The 22,309-nt window shown below is 35.5% G+C and overlaps 1 protein-coding gene across 6 annotated transcripts in view; it reads right to left on the reverse strand.

Moving 5' to 3' along the window:
• HGF (hepatocyte growth factor) overlaps nt 1–22,309 on the reverse strand; it is a 75,893-nt gene that overhangs the window by 45,877 nt on the left and 7,707 nt on the right. For 4 of the 6 annotated variants that reach the window (XM_049893756.1, XM_049893759.1, XM_049893760.1 and 1 more), the window contains 4 exons: nt 15,108–15,220; nt 14,373–14,487; nt 8,525–8,667; nt 1,879–1,999 (listed from right to left, as the gene is read on the reverse strand). In XM_049893756.1, the coding sequence (XP_049749713.1) occupies nt 1,879–1,999; nt 8,525–8,667; nt 14,373–14,487; nt 15,108–15,220 (492 nt within the window). Of the gene's footprint in view, nt 1–1,878; nt 2,000–8,524; nt 8,668–14,372; nt 14,488–15,107; nt 15,221–20,076; nt 20,335–22,309 lie in introns of all 6 variants that reach the window. The other 2 variants (XM_049893758.1, XM_049893757.1) reach the window with 2 other exon arrangements.

Here is a 22,309-nt window from a genome sequence, read left to right on the forward strand (position 1 = left end):
TGGTGTCTCACCACTAGTTGAAATCCCAAACTGAATACCTTTCTCAGAGAATCCAGTTAAGGACAGATTACATTAATATGATCTTGTGTAGAATTCTCATTAAGAAAACAGATCCTCTTCTAGGGCAGGCTTTAAGTTCAAACGGCAAGTTAGGTTTCAACAGCTCTATTACTAATGATAGCTCCATTTGGAAATAGAAACTTTTGAGGTCATGCCCTCACCTCCACCAGAGCAAGAGACAAACTCCATCACACCACTTTCTCCACCACCCCCAACCCTTTCAATTAACAGAGTCCTGAATTGGTGACTTGATTTTAATTGCTACCATATCCCTTCTGCTCTCACTTAAAAGCAAGAGATGCACTTACAAAAAGTAGAGTTTTAATTTCACTTAAATGAACCACCCCCTTTCCACCCCTTCCCCCCCAAAAAAGAGATAAAAAGAAGGAAAAACACCTTCTTAGAAATTGCTAAATAAAGGTGAGAACGAAATTCTCCCTGTAATTATTTGTATTTTTATTCTCTATAATAAAAATAATTTTCTACTTTTTGTGACTAAAAAGTTTCATCTGAAATGACTGATCAAAAGGAGACGTAATTTTTAACTATTTTGAGTTCAAAGTTCGTGGAATTAATTGCCTGGCTTCTCCGGATTGGCTATCTAGATTGGCAATTTCAAAACACACCATGAAAAGTAACCAGCTAATTATTTGCTCTAACTTCCATTCCCCTTTCTACAGGCATGGTCTAGGTCATGGTATTATTCATGTGATCCCACAGTACTTGGGTCGCTGCTCTAGAAGATTGGTTTGAATTTTGCAATAATGCCTCCTCCACAGCTCAGGTCTGTCAAAGTGGTCAGTTTTTAATGGGCACCTGTGCTTTTTAGGAGTCCTGGTGGCACAGTGGTTAAGCATTCGGCTGCTAACCAAAAGGCCTGCAGTTCGAATCTACCAGCCACTCCTTGGAAACTCCATGGGGCAGTTCCACTATGTTCTATATGGCGGCTATAAGTTGAAATCAACTCAACGGGAATGGGTTGTCCTTTTTAAGCTATGGAAGAGGAAGAGGAGGCTTCTGTTAGTGCTTCCCCTGTGCACTCTGTGTCCAGGACCATACTGATTTCAGCAATTTTTAGCCAAGTCAGCCAAGACCAGTTGAAAGTGTAGCTACTACAGACAGTCCAAGTTATGAACATCTGACTTTCATACAACTCGTACTTATGAATGGACTGCCATAAAGTCTATTGTATTAAAAATTTGAGTTAAATATAACAGTTGGTAATAATGAACAAACACTACTTTGTGACACTCATGAAAACATTGTGCAGTTTGGAAGTGTTTCTTAAGGTTTTTATGAATAGAAAAGTAAAATATATACTATTTACTTAGACAAACACTTGACTAACTGATGCTGAATAAGAACCTCATGTACCTGTTCTAACCTACTTACAAATCTGACTTAAAGGCAGACTTAGCTCATAATGAATTTCTTTCCTCCAAGACTACCAAAAAAAAAAAACCTGTTGTCGTCGAGCCAATTCCGACTCATAGCAACCCTATAGGACAGAGTAGAACTGCCCCATAGGGTTTCCAAGGAGCGTCTGGTAGATTCAAACTGCTGATCTTTTGGTTAGCAGCGATAGCTCTTAACCACTACACCGCCAGGGTTTCCTTCCCCAAGACTACATCCTCTAAATATAATGGGTCAAGCAATTTTGTCAGAAGAATCCTGAACATCGAGAGAGCTCTAAATTTTATGTTATGTTGCAACAGGAAAACATCATATAAAGAGAATTTCAATGGCAGTTTGTCATGGAGCAACCAGTAGACAGTTTGTAAAAGGCATCATTAGTAGCATGATTCAGTTGTATTTTACCTTTCCGGCAAGAATTTGTGCCGGTGTGGCGTCTGCTGATCCCAGCGTTGGCAAATCTTGCCTGATTCTGTGTGATCCATGGGACCTCGATAACTTTCCCCATTGCAGGTCATGCATTCAACTAATAAAATTAAAGTATGGCATGTTAATTACTTCTGACAGCAAAATCAAGAACACCACTGTTCCATTTAAAGAACAGTAAATCACCTGTTTGGCAAACAGACTTTTAGAAATCTCTACACACCATTCTAATTTTAAATTAGGATCTAATATCCATCAAGAGTAGCATAAAATACTCCCCACAGAGCTCTTCAGATAGTTTAAATATGATTTTTGTAATTAGAGTCATCCAGATTTACTAGAGGGCCAATCTCCTGCCTATCTAATATTTAACAACTGTACAAAAAAAAAATTTTTTTTTTTTTAATATTTAACAACTGTACAAAAAAAATTTTTTTTTTTTTTTTTTTTTAAGGCACCTGGAAATTGGGCATGTAAGTTCAACACTTGGGGACTTTTCCCTTGCTGGTCTATAATAGAGGTGATCTCAGTTACTCTCTCTTATCTTTCCTCCTTCTCTGCCAAACAAGAATTACACAATTTTAATTGCATACGTTATACTCCTGCAATTAAGGCCAAAATCAGGACCAGATAGATTTGAGAAACTGTCTTCAGTTAGAAATCTGGTACTATTCAAAGAACACAGATATTTTAAAAGAACAAATCATGACTCCTTTCTGTTAGCAAACGTCCGTGCTGAATAGTCTGGTCAGGTTTATATTCTTATCTGGCTTAGGATAGAAGGTGACCTGCTATTGAACTCCTAGTATCCACTCTTTTTAAAATGTATAAACTGATCTAATTATGCAGGACCTTACTGAGGATTTTGTGAGGCCAATTAACAGTTCTCTTTTGGCTGGCCTCAAACGTCACACTGAAAACTCGGAATCACATCAACAAGGCTGAAAAAGAGACTTCTCAAATGGACAGGTTGATTTGGAGCACGGCAGGCATCTTGTGGAATAAATCATTGCCTGGCTTTCTTATGAATCCGACAAACATCCCCAAGCACATCATTTGTATCTTGTGATTACAGATAATTAATTTTAGTTAAAGTGGGGAAAGATATCAATGTTTAGTTTTATCCACCAGAATCTAGCTGACATGTATTTATAGTAATTTGGCATATAATATTAGAATCATCACTTTTGAATCTTTGATTTTTATAATCTACTAGGATATTAACTGTTTACTGTCTGAACCATGAGCCCATTTGCTTACGCTTTTTTTCCTTTTGTGTAGTTTAATCCATGAACTAAGACAAGGGGCCAATTCAGCTTGATATTGAGATTGCCCAGACTACAGTCAATAAGCACCAGAATGGTAAATGAGAGGGGCTTAAGAGCATATTGATAAAGGTGCTCAGGTTAGCCAAGGTCATTTCCACATTGAAACGCTTAACACAGGTTATGCATCATCACATTTCAGCTTCCCAGCTGAACAGGGTACAGTTTTATTTAGTTCTCTTTTTTAAAATAATGTAAGGTTTGATATCTTCATAGAAAATGAGAAGGCATCTATCATTGCTGTTTGTTCCATTATATTGAAGGAAAAAGTAGAATAGAATACTATGTTTACAAATAAGAAATAAGTATACAAATGTACAATTTCAAGCAATATATAGTACTCAGGAATAAGAATATACCTATTATACATCCTTCAGCAAATGCGGTTTGTAATAGTGTATCCCTTTCTAATGAGAGTGATGAGGATTCATTTCGGAGAAGCTGTACTATGGACATAATAATAAAACATTTTTCCTGGACTTAAGTATTTTTTAATTTTCTTAAGGAAAAAAATTACTACACAAATGAAACAGGTGATTCTGTAAGATTATTTTCCAAAATGCATATGGTAGACCAATGTTTCTCCAAATTTAATGTGCATAAAAATCACCTTGTGATCTTTCTTGTTAAAGGGCAAATTCTGATTCAGGGCTTTGGGCTGGGGCATTCATAACAGGCTCCCAAGGGATCTTGTTGCTGCTGGTGCATGAACCATACTTCGAACAACAAGTTTGTAGACAATTTGTTCTATTCTAAAAGTTCTAAGTAGTCGGCAGTGATAGCTTTTTAGTATAGGCTAGAGTTTACTTGGACCTTGAAGGATGCATGAGAATTGGATAAGCTATAAAAGGGCAAAATAACATAACAGGACATAGAAACATGAATTAGGATGTTACGATTGTGGTAAAGTGAAGAGAGAGTTATAGCTGCAGCTATGGGCCTAGTGAGAAAAACAAACATGAGAAAAAAGCTAATAGGAATAACATTAGGTTTTGGAAACCAATGGAAGTTGTTGCTGAGGTAGGAACTAAACGTGTTCTGTGACAGAACTAATATACTAAGTACAACATATATGCATATTCTATGATTATTTATACAGGACTTTTAATATATAAGATTTCATATGATCTTTGCAGTGAGGAAAACAAGGCTCACAAAAATTGTAAGGAACTTACCCACAACAAAAAATGTCAAACCTGGGTCTGGAACATAGATCTTCTGACCCATAGTCTAGTGTTCTTTCCATTATTCCTAATTGCTTTTCATGTGCTACATATTTTAACTTGTTTCCTACACATTCTAACTGGCCATAATTTAGGATGGATTGATAGCAATACTTTTAGGAATTCAAAATTCCTGCCTTTTTCAAAATTGTCCTCATTACCCTCTGCCTTCTTGTTTACAACAGTAGGTTAGCCTTCTGTTGGATTCTCACCTATTGAAGGACTGGAAAAAGGAGCATATGGGAAAGCAGTTAGATTGGCCATCTTATCCAAGGTGAATGGCTGATAATTTTGGTGTTTTACCTTGTATCAGACCATCAGGTTAGCCATAAAAATTAGCTCAAGCAAGTCAATTTTTGAAGTCATATTCACTTTTCAAACTTCCAGAGTTCTAAGAATCTTCTGAGTTTTCTTAGCTCAAAATGAAACAGTACAGGTAGAAGCCAAGTCCACCTATTCAAGAAACCAAGTGAAAGTGCCAACTATATATAACAGTGCATGGGGGTGAGGATTTCCGTTTCTGATCTTCTTTGTTTTGGCTATCTCTATTGATACCAGTGCATTATTTAACAGTTCCAGAACATTCTTCCATTTAAAAAATGCAAAAGCAAAATACTGTCCTAGGTCACATAAACTCAAATTAATTATGTAAAAAAGTTTCTGTTCATAAGTATGTTTTCTAATTATACCAGAGTCCTGGTGGTGCAGTGGTTAAGAGCTGAACTGCTAACCAAATGGCCAGCAGTTAAATGATAGTAGAAAATTACAAAAGCTATACATATACTTAATAAAAGTAGGATTAATTTAACATGTTTCTCCTACTAAGGAACAAAATTAAAAAAAAGATTCTTGCGTTCTACTTTTTGAGTCACAAAACTACAGGTAATCTGAGTTCACAGGCTAAAACAATTATTTTGAAAATATCTGAAGCTATTTTTAATCAATGTTTACTTTATTCTAGTAAGGGTGATCTCCAAGGGGAAAAAAAAAATCCATGCTGGTAACTATTTCAGCAAAATGAATGTTTAAAATGTGAATAGCCTCACGAATCTACCTTTATAAGTAGTTTTTTATTCCAATCTTTGTTTTTAAAAGTCTTTCTCCACACAGAGTATGAAATTACATACATGAAACCATGGCAGTATCATTTGGGGATTTTAAGTATAAGGTATTAAAAAATAATGATTATAGCTTAATGAAAATATATTTACTTGGTTATTTGACAATATTTGATAAGATATCATTAAAAAAAAAAGACATCTGTCCCAATGAGTAATGATTGCTTTACTTTAAATCCAAAACAAATGCTAAAGCAAGAAAATGGGCTTTACATACCTCGATTTTCTATAATTTTTCAGTTAAGCATTAGTGATAGTATTTCTTTTGCACAACTATGTTGCTGTTGTTGGGTGCTCTTGAGTCGACCCCATGTGACAGAGTACAACTGCCCCATATGATTTTCTTGGCTGTAATCTTTGAAGAAGCAGATCTCCAGGCATTTCTCCCACAGATCCACTGCATGCGCCCGCACCACCAACCTTTCGGTTAACAACCAAAAGGTGAACCGTCTGCACCACCAGGCCTCTGATTACATAAATATGTGAGGTTCAAAATGTGATAAAAGAGTATTTGTTTTCCTTTGGAATGCTCAATATTTTTTCAAAGCTTTAAATTACAGGAAGATCTTCATTATTAACCATTAGCTATCAGATATATTTCTTTTTGCATCAGAATTTCAAATCAATTTCAGGTGACTATTTGGTCAGGAGTTTAATACAGTTATAAAAATTTTATAAAATATATACTGTTCTATATGTCTTCTTCAAAAGAACAATCCAAACTTTGACTCTAGGTATTTTTCTTGTTTGATTTTAAGTGTACAAAATGATTTGATAACTACTTCCTCACCCACGATGATGAGGGACAGAAGTAAACTTTGGAACTTGCCATTTAATAAATTAATATTGATATATAGAAATGGCTTACCCACTATTCTATTTAAACATTCTGGATTTGAGGTTTCCCTCTCATATATTTGTTTTATTAATATAAAAATGTATACCATATCTACATTATTTTGTCTATTTATAAACAACTCTGTTTTTTCTCTATTAATGTGTTGGAAATACTTCTTATTTTGGATCCTCTTCATTAAAATCCTGCTAAAACATTATTCATTTTAGCTTGAATTTAAATATCACAGTTCATTGTATACTCCCTGAATATGTTTAGCCTACAGGGCAGATGTTGGTTCATGTCTCTCACAGGAAGGTTATTCTACTGATCGACTCGATGGCACTGGGTTGGTCATACCCTTAATTGTTTCCAGAAAGAGCATATCTGCAACGTTTAGTGTCACAGTGACCAATAGCATCCTGTGCCATTAATTCTAATGAGCAATGCTCTTTTCTAAGGGAGGTAAAATGACCTCAAATTACCAAAAGATATTAGAGAGTTACATTCTAATGAGATAAGAATAACTGGAAATATTATTTTCCCAATTACTTCTTTTCTAGCATTTGTCATTCTAAATCACCTGTCAATCAGTCCAGACCTGTGTTATTGTATTTTGATGAAGGGTCTTCTCATAAACCAGGGGTTGGAAAATCCCTCCCACAAGGGTTAAGTAGGTAATCATACTAAGCTATTTATAGATTGACCAAGTTATTTGCCTATAAAACTATTTCACCAGGTCAAGCAAAACCAATAAACAAGACATCTTGCCAGTAATTTTCAACCTCAGAAAACTGTGATATTTGAGAGTCCCCTGAAAGTAGGGATTTTTTTTTTTTTTGCTTCCATGTGTAAATTTAAGAGAAATATCAATTACAAACTTATTCATACAAAACAGACTTGTTCATAACGTTATCACAGATAAGTTTATTATTTTTAAAAGAAAAGAAAACAATGAAGAAAGTTATAGTGCACAGAATATGATATGAAATGGAAACTGAGAATTTACAAACAGGAGGTGGAAGTGGCTCTAGCACATGAAGTTAGGACTTTAACTAACAACAGAAAACAAATTCACTTTCTCTGTGACAATTAGCTAACAGTGGCCTTTCATGGGATAAATATCAAACCTAATATTAAGTGTATATTTATGGAGAAAATTTTTCAAAAAACGTTTTCATTAACAACAAACAGGTAAGATACCTTACTATAAAAATTGGACACCATTCCAGCAACCCCCCAACTCCAAGTACTTTAAAATTCTATTAAATTTCTAACAGAATTTAATCCTTAATTCATTTGGAATTTTAGATTTTCTGACAGAACTAAAAAATAAAACAACCACCAAAGTAACCCAGCTATTCAGTAGCCAGGTAACTAAGAAAATCACACCACATACAATGCTGAAATGGTTGCTTTTCCATCTTGTCAGTTATTCAGTTTTGTATTACAAAAGTAAGGAGAGTGCCCATGTATACTGTGAGAGGAGGTAAGAACATAGACATGGATTTAGGGTGCCTGCCTTCAAGACAGCTTAGGATCCACTGCTTTGATCTCTTCATATGTATTCTGAATGGTACTCAGTTCCAGTCTATGTGTCAAATTTGGTTCTAGTCACATTTTTACCAAAACACACATGGGGACTGTCGAATTTCCAGTTGCCCCTCCCATATTCTCTTCTGGGCTCATAAACGCTTGCCACACCACTTCAGAATAGACTTGACAAAGTTTCTGCAGAAGCAGGTGCCAGATGAATAGAATTAGCGTTACTAATAAAGGCTAAGTTCCATTTGTCCCCTTTCAGGCGATGTATAGGAGCATATTTTGAGCTATGTGAGCTCAAGATAGTACGTTAGTAAGCCCACTCTTACTCTCCCCTGAGGGCTGCCTCAGGCTCTGTTGAAATTTAAACTAAAAACTCACTCCATTACCTTGAATTAATCTGGTGATAATCATAGAGTTTAAAAAATATCATGTAAAAATGCTTAAAAATTTATGTGTATTTGTGTTTGGATGAACAACATATTTATTATGATTTGATTGTTTCTGTTAACCTTTAATGAGAGTTACAGTTCCACACATAGCGGGAACAGAGTGCCCCAGATGGCATTCAGGTTCATTTACCTTCTGAACACTGAGGAATGTCACAGACTTCGTAGCGTACCTCTGGATTGCTTGTGAAACACCATGGTCCCCCTTCTTCCCCTCGAGGGTTTCGACAGTAGTTTTCCTGTAGGTCTTTACCTCGATAGCTCGAAGGCAAAAAGCTAGTTTTAAAATGATAATCATTACAGTATAAGAGCATGCAACTTTATTTTTGGTCTATTAACTTTACTAATTAGTGAGTATATTTTCCCAGAAAGTGTATTTTTTCAGATCTCCATATATTTTAACTTGAATTCTGTCATTTCCATCCATTCTTAAAATACTAACATTTCATAAACATTAACTTGACTAATTTCAACATCACCATCAAGTTAAAAATGATTAGCCTCTAGATTTGCTAAGAGCCAAGCATTCTAGAACTTAATTGAAATAGTTTGAGCCACAATTTCAAAGCTTCACTCAAAGGCAACCAGTGGTTGAGCAAAGTTCAACTGGGAGACAACTAGGGAGACAGTGCAATTGACCTTGAAATCTCCCTATTTCATTGCTTGTCCAAGATAATTACTTGTTTGTTTATTGCTTTTCTTATAAAGAATAGCCACCTTTCCTTCTGCACAAATGAGAAACAGATTGACAAAACAGCATGAACAAAAGTTCCAGAATCAGATTAAACCTGTACTCAAATTTGCGCTCTTTGTCTCACTAATAATAAGACACCAGCAAGAAATTTAGCCCATTTTAGTCTAAGTTAGCTTACCTGTACACTGAATATAATGATAAATTATAACATCTTACACCTTGTATGGTTGTTTTGAGAAGTTCAAAGAGATGATGGAGTACTGTTGTTGTTGTGTGCCATCAAGTCGATTCTAACTCGTAGGAACCTTATATGACAGAGCAGAACCGCCCCATGGGGTTTCCTAGGCTGTAGTCTTTACAGGAGCAGATCACCAGGTCTTTTCTCCTTTGAAGCTGCTGGTGGGTTCTAATGGCCAGCGAGCTGACCTTTTGGTTAGCAGCTAATTGTTTAAGCATTGCACCACCAGGGCTCCTTGATAGAGTACTAGGCACTTAATAAATTCCGCCTACTATTTTTTTACTATTAAGTACACTCTACTTAGTAGCCTCTACTCCGTCATAGTAAAGAACAGAATCACTTATTCGCTTCAAAAAATCTGTTAATTTTGACCGTGACCGGGGTTTGGTGCTCCCAGTTTTAGATCATAACAGTAGGCCATTTGGCACAGGGACTATACTGCATTACTTGCACTTAAACTTTCCAACACCTTCGTTATAGTTTCATTATCAGCATAAAGTATTTCGAAAACATCAAAAAACTCCAAAGCCTTTTTGTTATTTTGTATTGCTTGACGGCACTGGACTTAAAGATACTGTATTTGTCTTCTAGACTGTACTAAAAAAAAAAAACACATTAAATAGTATACATCTATAGATAACACTGGTGGTGCAGCGGTTAAGAGCTACAGCTGCTAACAAAAGGTCCGCAGTTCTAATTCTTGGAAAGCCAAGGGCAGTTCTACTGTGTCCTATAGGGCCACTATGAGTCAGGATCAATTTGACAGGTTTGGTTTGGGTTTATAGATAACACTAGTAAAATTTTTCTTTGAAAATCCAGTTACATTTCCAATACTCAGTACAGTTTTTGCTCTAAAGCTTCATTTCTGCTTTTAATCTCTGAGTTCCAAATGGTATTTAAATTAGTCACATTCAAGGATTTTACACATCCAAACATCCAATGAAGAAATCATCATTTTTCTTTATTCTGTGACACAAAATCAGTGCAGACTTGCATTGGGTACCAAGCAAAATTCCTTCATTTGGACATGAACATACACCAAAGAGTTAAGTACTCAGAAAATATAAATTATTGGTCAAAAAGAAATGATCTGTTTTAAAAGACAATAATACCTTAGCTTTTACAAGGAACTTATGAGATATTACTAACATTATTCAACTTCAAAGTGTCTTTAGATAAAGATTTTATATCCTTACTTCACTAGCATTTAAATATGGAGAAACAAAAATAAGGTATTAGGCCATATGTGACTGACAAAAAACTATAATAAACTTAAAGCTCATCATGATTTCATAGTTCCAAACAATAATAATAAATTTGCAAAAGAAAATGAAGTAATTTGTTTTTAGTTCTCAGTTTTAGCCCCATCTTTCCAGAAAATTTTAGGATATCTTTTGTTAGTGCGATTGCTTGCAAATTAGTTTCTCTTATTTTGCCACTTCCTCAACTTTTCATGGTAAATTCATCACGAAAATATCCATTTTCTGATCAAATCAAAGATGTTTACTTTATATAAATATGTTTTTATAAAATAATGTATTAATCAAATTTGCTTAAGGAAAATCTACTGTAACTCAATTTTTATTAAAAAACCTGCATTATTATAATGTTAATAATAAGTTACTGTTAATCACAAAACCTACATTGTTGCCTCAATATACATCAGTACACTGCTATTTAAAATTAGTCCTTAACAATTAATTTATTTTCTGGTTTTCCATTTCTTCACTGTAAGAAGAATAAACTATTATAGGGTTATTTTTCTATATCATTTTACACATTATGTTTGCTAAGAAATTAGATACTGGTTTTAGCACACGTTAAATATAAAAACCCATTGCCGTCAAGTTGATTCTGACTCATAGTGACCCTATAGGACAGAGTAGATCTGCCTCATAGGGTTTCCAAGGCTGTAAATCTTTAAGCAAGCAGACTGCCACATCTTCTCTAGTGAAGCAGCTGGTAGGTTTGAACCGCCAACCTTTCAGCTAGCAGATGAGCACTTCAATACTAAGCCAACAAGGCTCCTTACATGTTAAATATACAACATATTAAGTATCTCCTGTTTTAGAAAGAATTTTTGTTCCATCCACACATGCACACACACAAATAAATAAGTACTCATATATACACATACACCTTTCGGTGGATTTTTAAAGCCATAAAGAAGCTGTGAAGAAGTAGTGAACAAATCAGATTTAGTAGGAAAAATACAGGTGGGAAGGAAGAGAGATAAAGTAGAAATGAAAACTAGGTATGGGTGAAATATAAAGTATTCCTGCTGGAGTTAATAAAATGAAAAATGAAGAAAAAAGATGGCCTTGTTTCCACAATTTGGTATCAATCCATATCAAGTTCCTTTTTAGGATGTGGAGGGTAAAAAGCAGTCTGGGTCATCTCTTCATTTTCTGGTGTATATGATTTGTTCCCAAGTTAACTAATTTTCTTTGTGCTTTCTGTGGTGGTTAGCCTGTTTTTCTTTAGTATCCCATACTTGCAAGGGATGAAGCCTAGTCCTGATCTTTTCATGTATCTGCTCATTCAACAAATGTTTATGAGAACCTATTTACATAAGGCCTGTGGTAGTCCATAGGCTCTGTGATAAAGCTTTTATTTGTATACGTAGTATTTTTGGTTCTCTATTTTTACTGTCAGCAAGGCTTTGAGAAAAGTGAAGATATATTTAAAATTGGTTTATATCCAAATATACTTTGAAATATAAATTAGATCTTCTAGGTGCTAGCCTCTCTTTCTTTTCTTTTAATATAAACTGTGTTTATAGAAAACTTGATCTACTCCATCATCTGCTTCTTTAATGAATGCTGGGTGGCCGGTGAAGGATACAGATGTAGATATCAGGTCACCTGATTTTCTGGGTAAGCTTCTATACTAATTTCATCATCTATCATCATCTTCCCATTAAACCACTTGTAAAATATTTTAATGTAGGGAGTCAACAATAAATCACTTCTCCAGCCACAGACCTACTTTTTCCCATTTCCCATAAAATTAATCTTTAGTTAACACTTAAAAAGTGTTAAGCTAGCACGCAGATACTCTAATAAGTCTCTAATTGATGAAAATTAAGTGTTTCTCTTGATGTATACAAAAAAGGATTTGATTAATATACAAGATCTTCCCAGTAATAAACTTCCATATTACAAGGATATTTTCTTTGGTAAGACAGCTTATTGGAATTGGGAAACCATTTCCCAGGGAGATCTATTACACATTTACTCGTCTAGCAGAGAATCACAATCATAGGGAATTTGGGTTGAAATAAGACCTCCACTGGGTCAGTCTGTTGCACTCTCCTGGACTGGGGTAGGATTGATTTCAAATGCCATTCCTTTGTTCATGAAAAACTTAACGTCTTCTCAAGGACAGATCTACAATTTAAATAAAATTCTTTCTTTACCTTGGACACTTGTTAGCTGGTGTTAGTTAGCCTTAGATACCAGTTTTTGTCTCAGTATGGGACAATTAACTCTTTGGTTTTTTAACGTGAGCTATTAATTAATTCTACTCTGTTTACTGAAGTAAAATCATCTTGCAAAATTTTGCCAAGAAAAGTAGAATGGAATAAGAAGTGGGTTCCTCAAGGCAAAGTCATTACCGCTATTTCCAAAATAATTCACAGCACACACTCTGCTGATGGGGCAAATGTTTCCTGCCCTGTGGTTGTTAACAGCACAGGTTACAGAGAGACAGTGGATGGACTTGTATTCTGGCCATACCCCTTACTTGATGTGTATGACCTTGGACAAGTTACTGAGGCTCTTTGTGCTTCAGTTTCATTATACATAAAATAGAACTAATAAGGCCATGCACACTATGTAGTTCTTGTGAGGATTAAATGAGATAAACTAGATACTCTGGACAGCAAGGTGATTGCCACATGGTAAATTCTCACTAGCATATTTAGAAATTAAAGGGGAAATATTTTTATCTACATAGCACCAAGGTTAAATCTTCTAGCATATTTAATAACCAAGGGGGCAGCTGTTTGAAACTACTTCAATTCCTATTAATTTGTGAAATAAATCTTGAAAATCTATGACTGTATTTAGTTCTAGCCCTGGTGGCACAGTGGTTAGGAGCTCAGCTGCTCACCAAAAGGCTGACAATTTCAAAATCCACCAGCTGCTCATTGGAAACTCTATGGGACAGTTCTGCCCCGTCCTATAGGTTTGCTATGAGTCGATATTGACTCAACGGCAACAGGTTTGGCTTTTTTGGGCTTTTTTAGTTGGTATTAGACATCTAAGTTTCTTCTCCATAATGATTAAAGCCCTCAGTCTAATGAACCTATGGATGTGATATTTATTCATCTTTAAATAGTATTCATCTGTTACAATGAACACACTTCTCTTAAACATAGACATTATTTCCACGGAACGAGAAGTTTTCCCCAGTCGTTAGGCAACAGGTGAAATGTGAAAGCTGGTCAATCTGAGGCAAGAGTTCTTAGTTCTTGATTTTGGCTGCACAATTATTTAAAATATTTTACCTATATTACTTGTGCTTGGGCTATTCCCCAAGAGATTCTGATTTAATTGGTCTACAATGCAGCCTGGGCGGTGAGATTATTTAAGAGGTCTGCAGCAGATGAGGTTAATACGCAGCCAAGGCTGAGAACCACCAAGACTAAGGAACACTCGGCTCTCATGTAAGGTCAGATTTTGATTCACCTTGGGGTTTATCATAGTCTCTCCAGCAGCTTCATGTTGTACCTTCTCAAAGACAAAGAAAGAGAGTAAGAAAAATATTTTATTTTAGATTGTTTCATTATTTCTTTGTAAACACCAAGATCTATAAATTGAGACAATGGAGTGAAATAATGATAGGCCACATCTTAATGATAAATTTATTTTTCATTTGCTAAATATTGGACATGAGTTCACATATGTCTTGCCCTAATACAATTCAGCAAATTTGGCCAAGTTATTATAAAACTGGAGGATTATTCTGAAGGAGTAACATGAGATTGTTAACACATATTTTTTAAAAAAGAGAGGCTCCATCCTCTTTTTTTCATGCTGTTCTTACCTGTGTTCGTGTGGTATCATGGAATTCCAGGGCTGGCATTTGATGCCGCTCTTAGTGATAGATACCGTTCCCTTGTAGCTGCCCCCTTTGCCAATGATGCAATTTCTAATGTAGTCTATTGGAAGAAAGCAGAGACAAATTTCATAAGTATATGAAACATATGCTGTGTTTGTGAAAGAGAAAAACAAAAAAATAAAATTCCATTCAAAACTGTAAATAATTAACTCTTGTAAACTATTTCAAATAATATTGACATTTCGTTCCTAAAGCTTCTACTAGTATTTTCAAAATAATACATTTAAGAATAATCCAAAACAATACTATTGACAAATTTTAATTTTCTATGTATATACGTGGATAACTGCAGAGATTCATCCATGTACTCAACATAATTTACTCTACTGGCTAGGCAAATTTAATTTGGTGACTTATCCAATATATAGCCCATCTTTACAAAATAGTAAAAGCAAAAATTAAGTAAATTTTAAAACCTATGTTAAATTCAGAAAGCTACTTTAAAATAATTATATGTTATTTAAATTTATCAAATAATAACATAAATTATTTTGTCTTTTTTATCTCAGTAAAATCATATGGGTCTGTTTATGTGTATGCATGTGTATGTGAGGTGAAAGAAAAAGATAATTACATATATTGATTACTATTTTCCAACAGGGCAACCAAATTGCAATGAGCTTTATTTTATTATGAACTATTTAGGGAGAAATCAGTTACCTTTGTTTTCATAGAGGTCAAATTCATGGCCGAACCCTTTTTTCACTCCACTTGACATGCTATTGAATGGGAACCAGAGACATCGTTTCTTTGCCTTATCAAAAACAAAGGCCCTGAAAAAAATATCTGAATGAAAAGAAGGAATGGTACTATTTATACAGTTTTTAAAAGAACGCACACATGGTATACCAAGGAAGGGAATATAAAAACAGATGCATTGTTACATATACCTAATAACATGACTGATACTTGAAATTGTCATTTTGATAGTCAAACAAGAAAAGACAAAACTAAGTTCTCATAGCCGTGGGTGATGCCCAAAACCAAAAACCAAGCTTACTGCTAACAAGTCAATTCTGACTCATAGCAACCCTATAGGACTGAGCAGATCTGCCCCATAGGGTTTCCAAGGATCTAAAACTTTGAGAAGCAGACGACCACATCTTTCTTGCATGGAGTGGCTGGTTGGTTCAAACTGCTGAGCTTTCAGTTAGCAGCTGAGCACTTTAACAACGGTCCCACCAGTTGCTAACTAAAACGTTGGTGTGAGTCAACCCAGAGGCTCCTCAGAAGAAAGGTTTGGTAATCTGCTTCCAAAAAAATATATCAGCCATTGAAAATCCTATAGAGCACAATTCTACTCTGGCTCACATGGGGTTACCATGAGTCAGAATCAACTCCATGGCTTAGGTGTAGATTTAAATATTAGATTGAGTACAATTTGGAATAGTCTTATGTTATTGTAAAAATGAGGGCTTCTACAAGTAAAATCAATATAAAACTTAGCAAGTTAGGTTATTTCTGAAGATTTTTTTTTTTTAGTAAATGTGAAGAGTTGGAAAATTTTGTTTCCAATTACATGCAAATGATTATATTTGAAATATCATGATTAATATCCAATGTTTATAATTCTATAAAATTGTATATTAAAGTTATATTCCCTAAAGTATATTAGACAAGTTACCTGCACCAGGAGATTCTTCTAGGAAAACAAGATCTGAAGTCAAATAACTTTGTGAAATTTTGCATATATCTTCTTGGTGAGTTATAAAGCATTTAAGCATATTAAGCTATAAAATCTTGCCATGTGAATACTTGTATAGTTATGCCAATGTTTTCTAAATAGATTTGCTTGCACAGAATTTTAAATTAAAAATTAGTATCACAGATAATATGCTCTTGATATATAACCTTGAAGAAAAATTACTAATGTTTTACTCCTAAGTATTACATTGTTTTGTTGATTAAAGAAATCATTCTACAGTCTTTCTAAGCCTTTTCTACAACAAAACTAAAAAAAAAAAAAAAAAACCACACCAAAAAAACCCTTAACTGAGAATATTATACCAAAAACCAAACCCATTGTCATCAAGACAATTCGACTCATAGTGACTCCATAGGGCAGAGTAGAACTGCCCCATAGGGTTTTCAAGGCTATGTTTGCCGAAGCAGGCTGCCACACCTTTCTCCCATGGAGCAGCTGGTGTTTTTGAACTGCTGACCTTTTGGTTAGCAGCCAAGTACTTAACCACTGCACAATCAGCGCTCCTTGAGAATAGTATACCACAACTAAACCCACCGCTATTGAGTTGATTCTGACTCAGTTTTATAGGGCAGAGTAGAACCGTCCCTTAGGGTTTCCAAAGCTGTAAATCCTTAGTGTGGGAGGCTGCCACATCTTTCTCCCGTACAGTGGCTGATGGGTTGTTGTTGTTAGGTGTTGTCAAGTCAGTTCTGACGCATACCCACCCTATGTAAAACAGACCAAACACTGCCCAGTCCTGCGCCATCTTCACAATCATTGTTATGCTTGAGTACATTGTTGCAGCCACTGTGTCAATCCATCTCATTAAGGGTCTTTCCCTTTTTTGCAGACCCTCTACTGTACCAGGCATGGTATCCTTTTCCAGAGACTGATTAGTCCTCCTAGATTCATACTTCCTACCCTCCACATTCCAATTATTAATGGATGTTTGCTGCTGTTTCTTCTCATTTTGAGTCATGCCACATCAGCAAATGAGGGTACCCAAAGCTTGATTCCATCCACATCATTAAGGTCGACTCTACTTTGAGGGACGCAGCTCTTCCCCAGTCGTCTTTTGAGTGCCTTCCAACCTGAGGGGCTCATCTTCCAGCACTATATCAGACAATGTTCCACTGCTATTCATTCATACGGTTTTCACTGGTTAATTCTTTTCAGAAGTAAACCACTGGGTCTTTCTTCCTAGTCTGTCTTAGTCTGGAAGCTCAGCTGAAACCTATTTGCCATGGGTGACCGTGCATCATAGCAACACGTAAGCCCCACAGTACGACAAACTGACAGATGTGTGGGGAACGAGTATAGTATAAAAACCCATTCAGTGACCCTGTAGGACAGAGTAGAACTGCCCCATAGAGTTTCCAAGGAGTGCCTGGTAGATTCGAACTGCTGACCTGGTTAGCAGTCGTAGCACTTAACCACTACGCCACCAGGGTTTCCGGGTATAGTTAGTAAATATAAAACAGAGTACTTGTTATCATTCCTTACAATACAGTATATGAAGTTGGAATTCTGAATTGTCTTCCTTCCATTAAGGAATGGTATTAAAACTATCCTTCTCACTACGTTCATGCTAATTGCAATGCCACCATGTACAAATATTCAGTTAAAGGACATACACAGATTATCTAAGAATAAGGATTTTCTCTTCCATTCCATATAATGTACTTTTAAGAATCTAATTTTTTAGTAATTTAGATATTTCAAATTTGCCATTTATTTATTTGTATTTTGACAACTTTTAAATGAATTTTAAATAAGATACTATTTTTTTAAATAATATTTTATTGAGTTTTTGGTGAAAGTTTACATAGCAAGTTCCCATTTGACAATTCCACACAAATTTTTCAGTGGCATTAGTTACATGTATCATACTGTGTCAACATTCTCTTTGTGTTCAGTTTGTTCCATTTCCAGTACTCTAGTTTCCCTGCCTGCTTATCGTCTATATCTTTGCTTTTTTTGTTTTCTTATACTTTAGATGACAGTTTACAGAGCAAACTACTCATTGAACAATTAATACACATATTATTTCATGACACTGGTTGCCAACCCCACGACATGTCAATACTCTCCTCTTCTCGACCTTGAGTTCCCCATTATCAGCTGTCCTGTCCCCTCCTACCTTCTCATCCTTGCCCCTGGGCTGGTGTTCCCATTTAGTCTCATTTTGTTTTATGGGCCTGTCTAATCTTTGGCTGAAGGGTGAACCTCAGAAGGGACTTCCTTACTGAGCTAAAAGGGTGTTCAGGGGCCATACTCCCAGGGTTTCTACAGACTCTGTCAGATCAGTAAGTCTGGGTTTTTTTGCTTTTGTTTTTAGTTAGAATTTTGTTCAACATTTTTCTCCAGCTCTGTCTGGGATCCTGTATTGTGATCCCTGTCAGAGCAGCCGGTGGTGGTAGCTGATCATCATTTAGTTGTGCTGTACTCTGTCTGGTGGAGGCTGTGGTAGTTGTGGTCCATTTGTTCTTTGGACTAATCTTTCCCTTGTGTCTTTGGTTTTCTTCATTTGCCCTTGCTCCAGACAGGGTGACACCAGTGGAGTGTCTTAGATGGCCGCTCACAAGAAACAATTTTTACAAAACAAACACAAAAAAGACAAATCTTGTTTTTGTTGGGTGCCACTGAGTGGATTCTAACTTATAGGGACCCCATGTTACACAGTAGAACTGCCCCATAGGGTAATCTCGGCTGTAATCTCTATAGAAGCAGATCTTCAGTCTCTTTCCTTTGGAGGAGCCACTGGGTGAGTTCAGACCACCAACCTTTCAGTTAGCAGCTGTTGTACCACCAAACCAAAAAATCAAACCAAACCCGTTGCTGTCAAGTGGATTCAGACTCAGAGATCCTATAGGACAAAAAGAACTGCCCCATAGGGCTTCCAAGGAGCAGCTGGTGGATTTAAACTGCTGACCTTTTGGTTAACAGCAGAGTTCTTAGCCACTGTGCCACCAGGGCTCTGTTGCAACACCAGGGCTTGTTAAAAAGATAATAAATTATTTAAAATATTTTATCTATTGTTTTATATTTTTCATTTATTGCATTTTATTCTATATGCAGATAACTTCAAAAATTATATTCGTAAATTTTACACTCTGATTTACATGTAGGTATTTTGAAAAATTTACTGCTAAAAATATTTTACAAGTAAAATATTAAGAATAAATTATAAAAGTATATTTTTTCAGCTGTGACAAAACAACTTGGTAAGAGAGAGTCAGCTAAAAGTAGACTTAAATTTTGATCTGGAAGATGGTAAGCTCTTGCAAAATATCTTACATTTTCTATTGCAGGGGACAGGAAAGAAGTAATTAGATGACCTTGAAAGCATAGTAAGTAGATAAAGAATAAAGATAAAAACTAAATACACATCTAAAGAGAAAATTTAAAGTTATGGAAATCAGTAACCCCTCACTTAAGCTCACATTAAAATATAAATATAATGCACATTTATAAATTACTTTTATATAAACAAATAACTATGATATGAAGGAAACCCTGGTGGCATAGTTAAGAGCTATGACTGCTAACCATAAGGTCAGGAGTTCAAATCCACCAGGCACTCCTCGGAAACTCTATGGGGCAGTTCCATTCTGTCTTATAGGGTCTCTATGAATTGGAATCGACTAGACGGTAGTGGGTTTGGTTTTTGGTTTGGTATGATGTGAAATCCTTTTGCAGATTAGCATGGTTTTTTTTTCTTCTTTTTCTGAAGACTCATGAGCCCCATTGGAATATGAAAGATTTGTGTCTATAACTACAAAGGTGCACCCGTATTGGAAGTGGGTGGCAGTTTCCAGTTTGCTAATCTCATTCTTCATTCCTCTCATTCCATTACAGTGGCATGTACTCTCAGAAAAGTATTTCACTATACTATTTTAGACCTCCATGTAGAGTGATCCAAAGCCATTAAATATCATGAGTTACCTTTTCTTTCATGTGTGATTTAAAAGTCTTCATCTTAGCCTTATTTAATTATCATCCTCCTTTTAAGAGTTTCTTTTGTCCAGTCTTCCAGTTGTTCATGACAAGAGGGCAATTCCAGTACCAGGTACTCAGTCACAGTTAGAAGAGGAAAACTTTCTGTCTTCTCTTAAGTCAATTCACGGATTAGCAATTTTCTGAAGATCTTAGAGTCAGGCATTCTAGTTGTCTTTTCTACTCACCAAAGAGGAACTCGCATCTCTGTAAAATCAATATTGTTGATATCTTCAAGAAGATACAGTGTTTGAGAATATTCCACCCCACCCCCACTCCATTCACAGATGCCTTCATACAGCTTTGCTGCTTTATTCCAAGCAATTTGGAGTATTTTCCATTGTATTCCAACTATTCTGGTCCATGTAACATGTCTGCAAACACAATCCTTTGATTCATTTAGAATCTAATTTGAGTATCATACTTTGTTCAATTCTGAATAACTAATATAATAGGGATATCAAATACATAAGTATATGGAGTAGATGGTGAGGAGTAGATGGGTGAGGAAGATGACACCATTTCTGGGGAGAACAACTTTGGATGTACATAGCTAATGTTACATGTAGTATCCTGGACAGGTTGCCATAAAATTGGAAACTAAATCTAACTCAACCAGAATATAGTAGGAAAGTATGAAACCTCATATGCATGGTATACATGAAGATTTATTAATCAGGCTACATATGTGTTCTGATGCACCAAAATTATTTTACTTTCTACTAAATAAAAGCTCCCCTGCTCTGCCTGCACCCCCCACCCAAACATAAAGCCGACTAACTTGAGAATTGAGTGGCACTGTTTTTCTTACTTGTGGGCCCAGGAGAGTTTATTATGAGATTCAAACTTAAAAATGAACAATGAGTGATGTGATTTTCCCATTCCCTTTACCCCAACCGTCCAACCCTGAGATAGGAAAATACAACAAATCCAATCTATTCAATTGCCAGAACATCTCCATAAATCTATATCTGACTTGTTGGTTGAGAGTTATTTTCTCTAATTTATTTTTAAACAATCTTTAGGCTTCTATAGGAAAGTCAAGGAATTATCATAGAAACATACTTGCAAAATCAATTTCCCACTCTTCTTGTCAGAAATATATCCCTGAAACTGGCAGTTTGGCCATAAAAATGCTTCTAGAAGAGCTGTAGATGAATAGAAAGGAGATAGTCTCTGATCCCCCTAAATCTGTTGAGAGCTTTTCTGACCATGTCCTTTCCTCATAACACTCATTCCTCAGAGAAAAAAGCAAGATAAAATTAGAACTTCTTGCCATGACATTACCAAACCCTATGTTCACATTTTACATTACTGTCCTGATATAATAAAGTAGAATTCAAAATTTACAGGATTCCATGTGCCATCCTGTAAAAAATGGTATGAAATAGGGAATTAAAAGGTGGAAAGTAAGGGAGGGAAGGGAATGTTCAGGAAGAACTAAGAAATGCATCTTCCTCTGGCAGTCTGGGATAATATTCAGAGGAAATTGTTACCTTCATGGACCAAAACTACGTTTTTTTTCTTCTATGATTACTGACAAAATAGTAAGGGATGCTTCCCTGTAAGGTCACACAGGGATGGTCAAAAGATAAGAAACTCTCCCCTTGAGCTCCCTCATACCCCTTTGAATTACCCTATCACTATTCACCTAAAACTTCATCATGGCTACTTCCTTACATCTTTTAAACAGCCTCTGCTGCTGACACTAGTTCCTCTACTTTTTATCTAGTTATCTCAAAACAATTTATTTAAATCCCTATAGACAATGATATAAAAGCCTCAACAGTGGGCCAAAACATATCTCAAAGATCATGGAGATGGTACAGCTGGACAATGTTTTGTTGTTTTATATGTAAGGTGGCCATGAATTGGAGGGCAACTAACAATAGACAATAAAAGTCACAGGAAAGCTTGGATGTTGCCCAATTCATATTCTAAAAATTTCTCCACTCGACTTGAAAGAAAAATAAAAAAGTTTACTCTAAAGAGAATATTTTAAATAGTTAGGAAGATAAGTCTATCCAACTGAATTTTAGTTCCTAGAATTCAATTGCTTATAAGATGAGAAAACATAAATTCCATAACCAAAGCCACTGTGGATTCTAAAAGATACAGTATATGTACTCTACCTTATTCAAGGTATATTTCTGTCAACTGAGAGGTAAATTTTGTGTTGTAA

Source organism: Elephas maximus, chromosome 8, assembly GCF_024166365.1.
Source record: "Elephas maximus indicus isolate mEleMax1 chromosome 8, mEleMax1 primary haplotype, whole genome shotgun sequence".
Lineage (NCBI taxonomy): Eukaryota > Metazoa > Chordata > Mammalia > Proboscidea > Elephantidae > Elephas > Elephas maximus.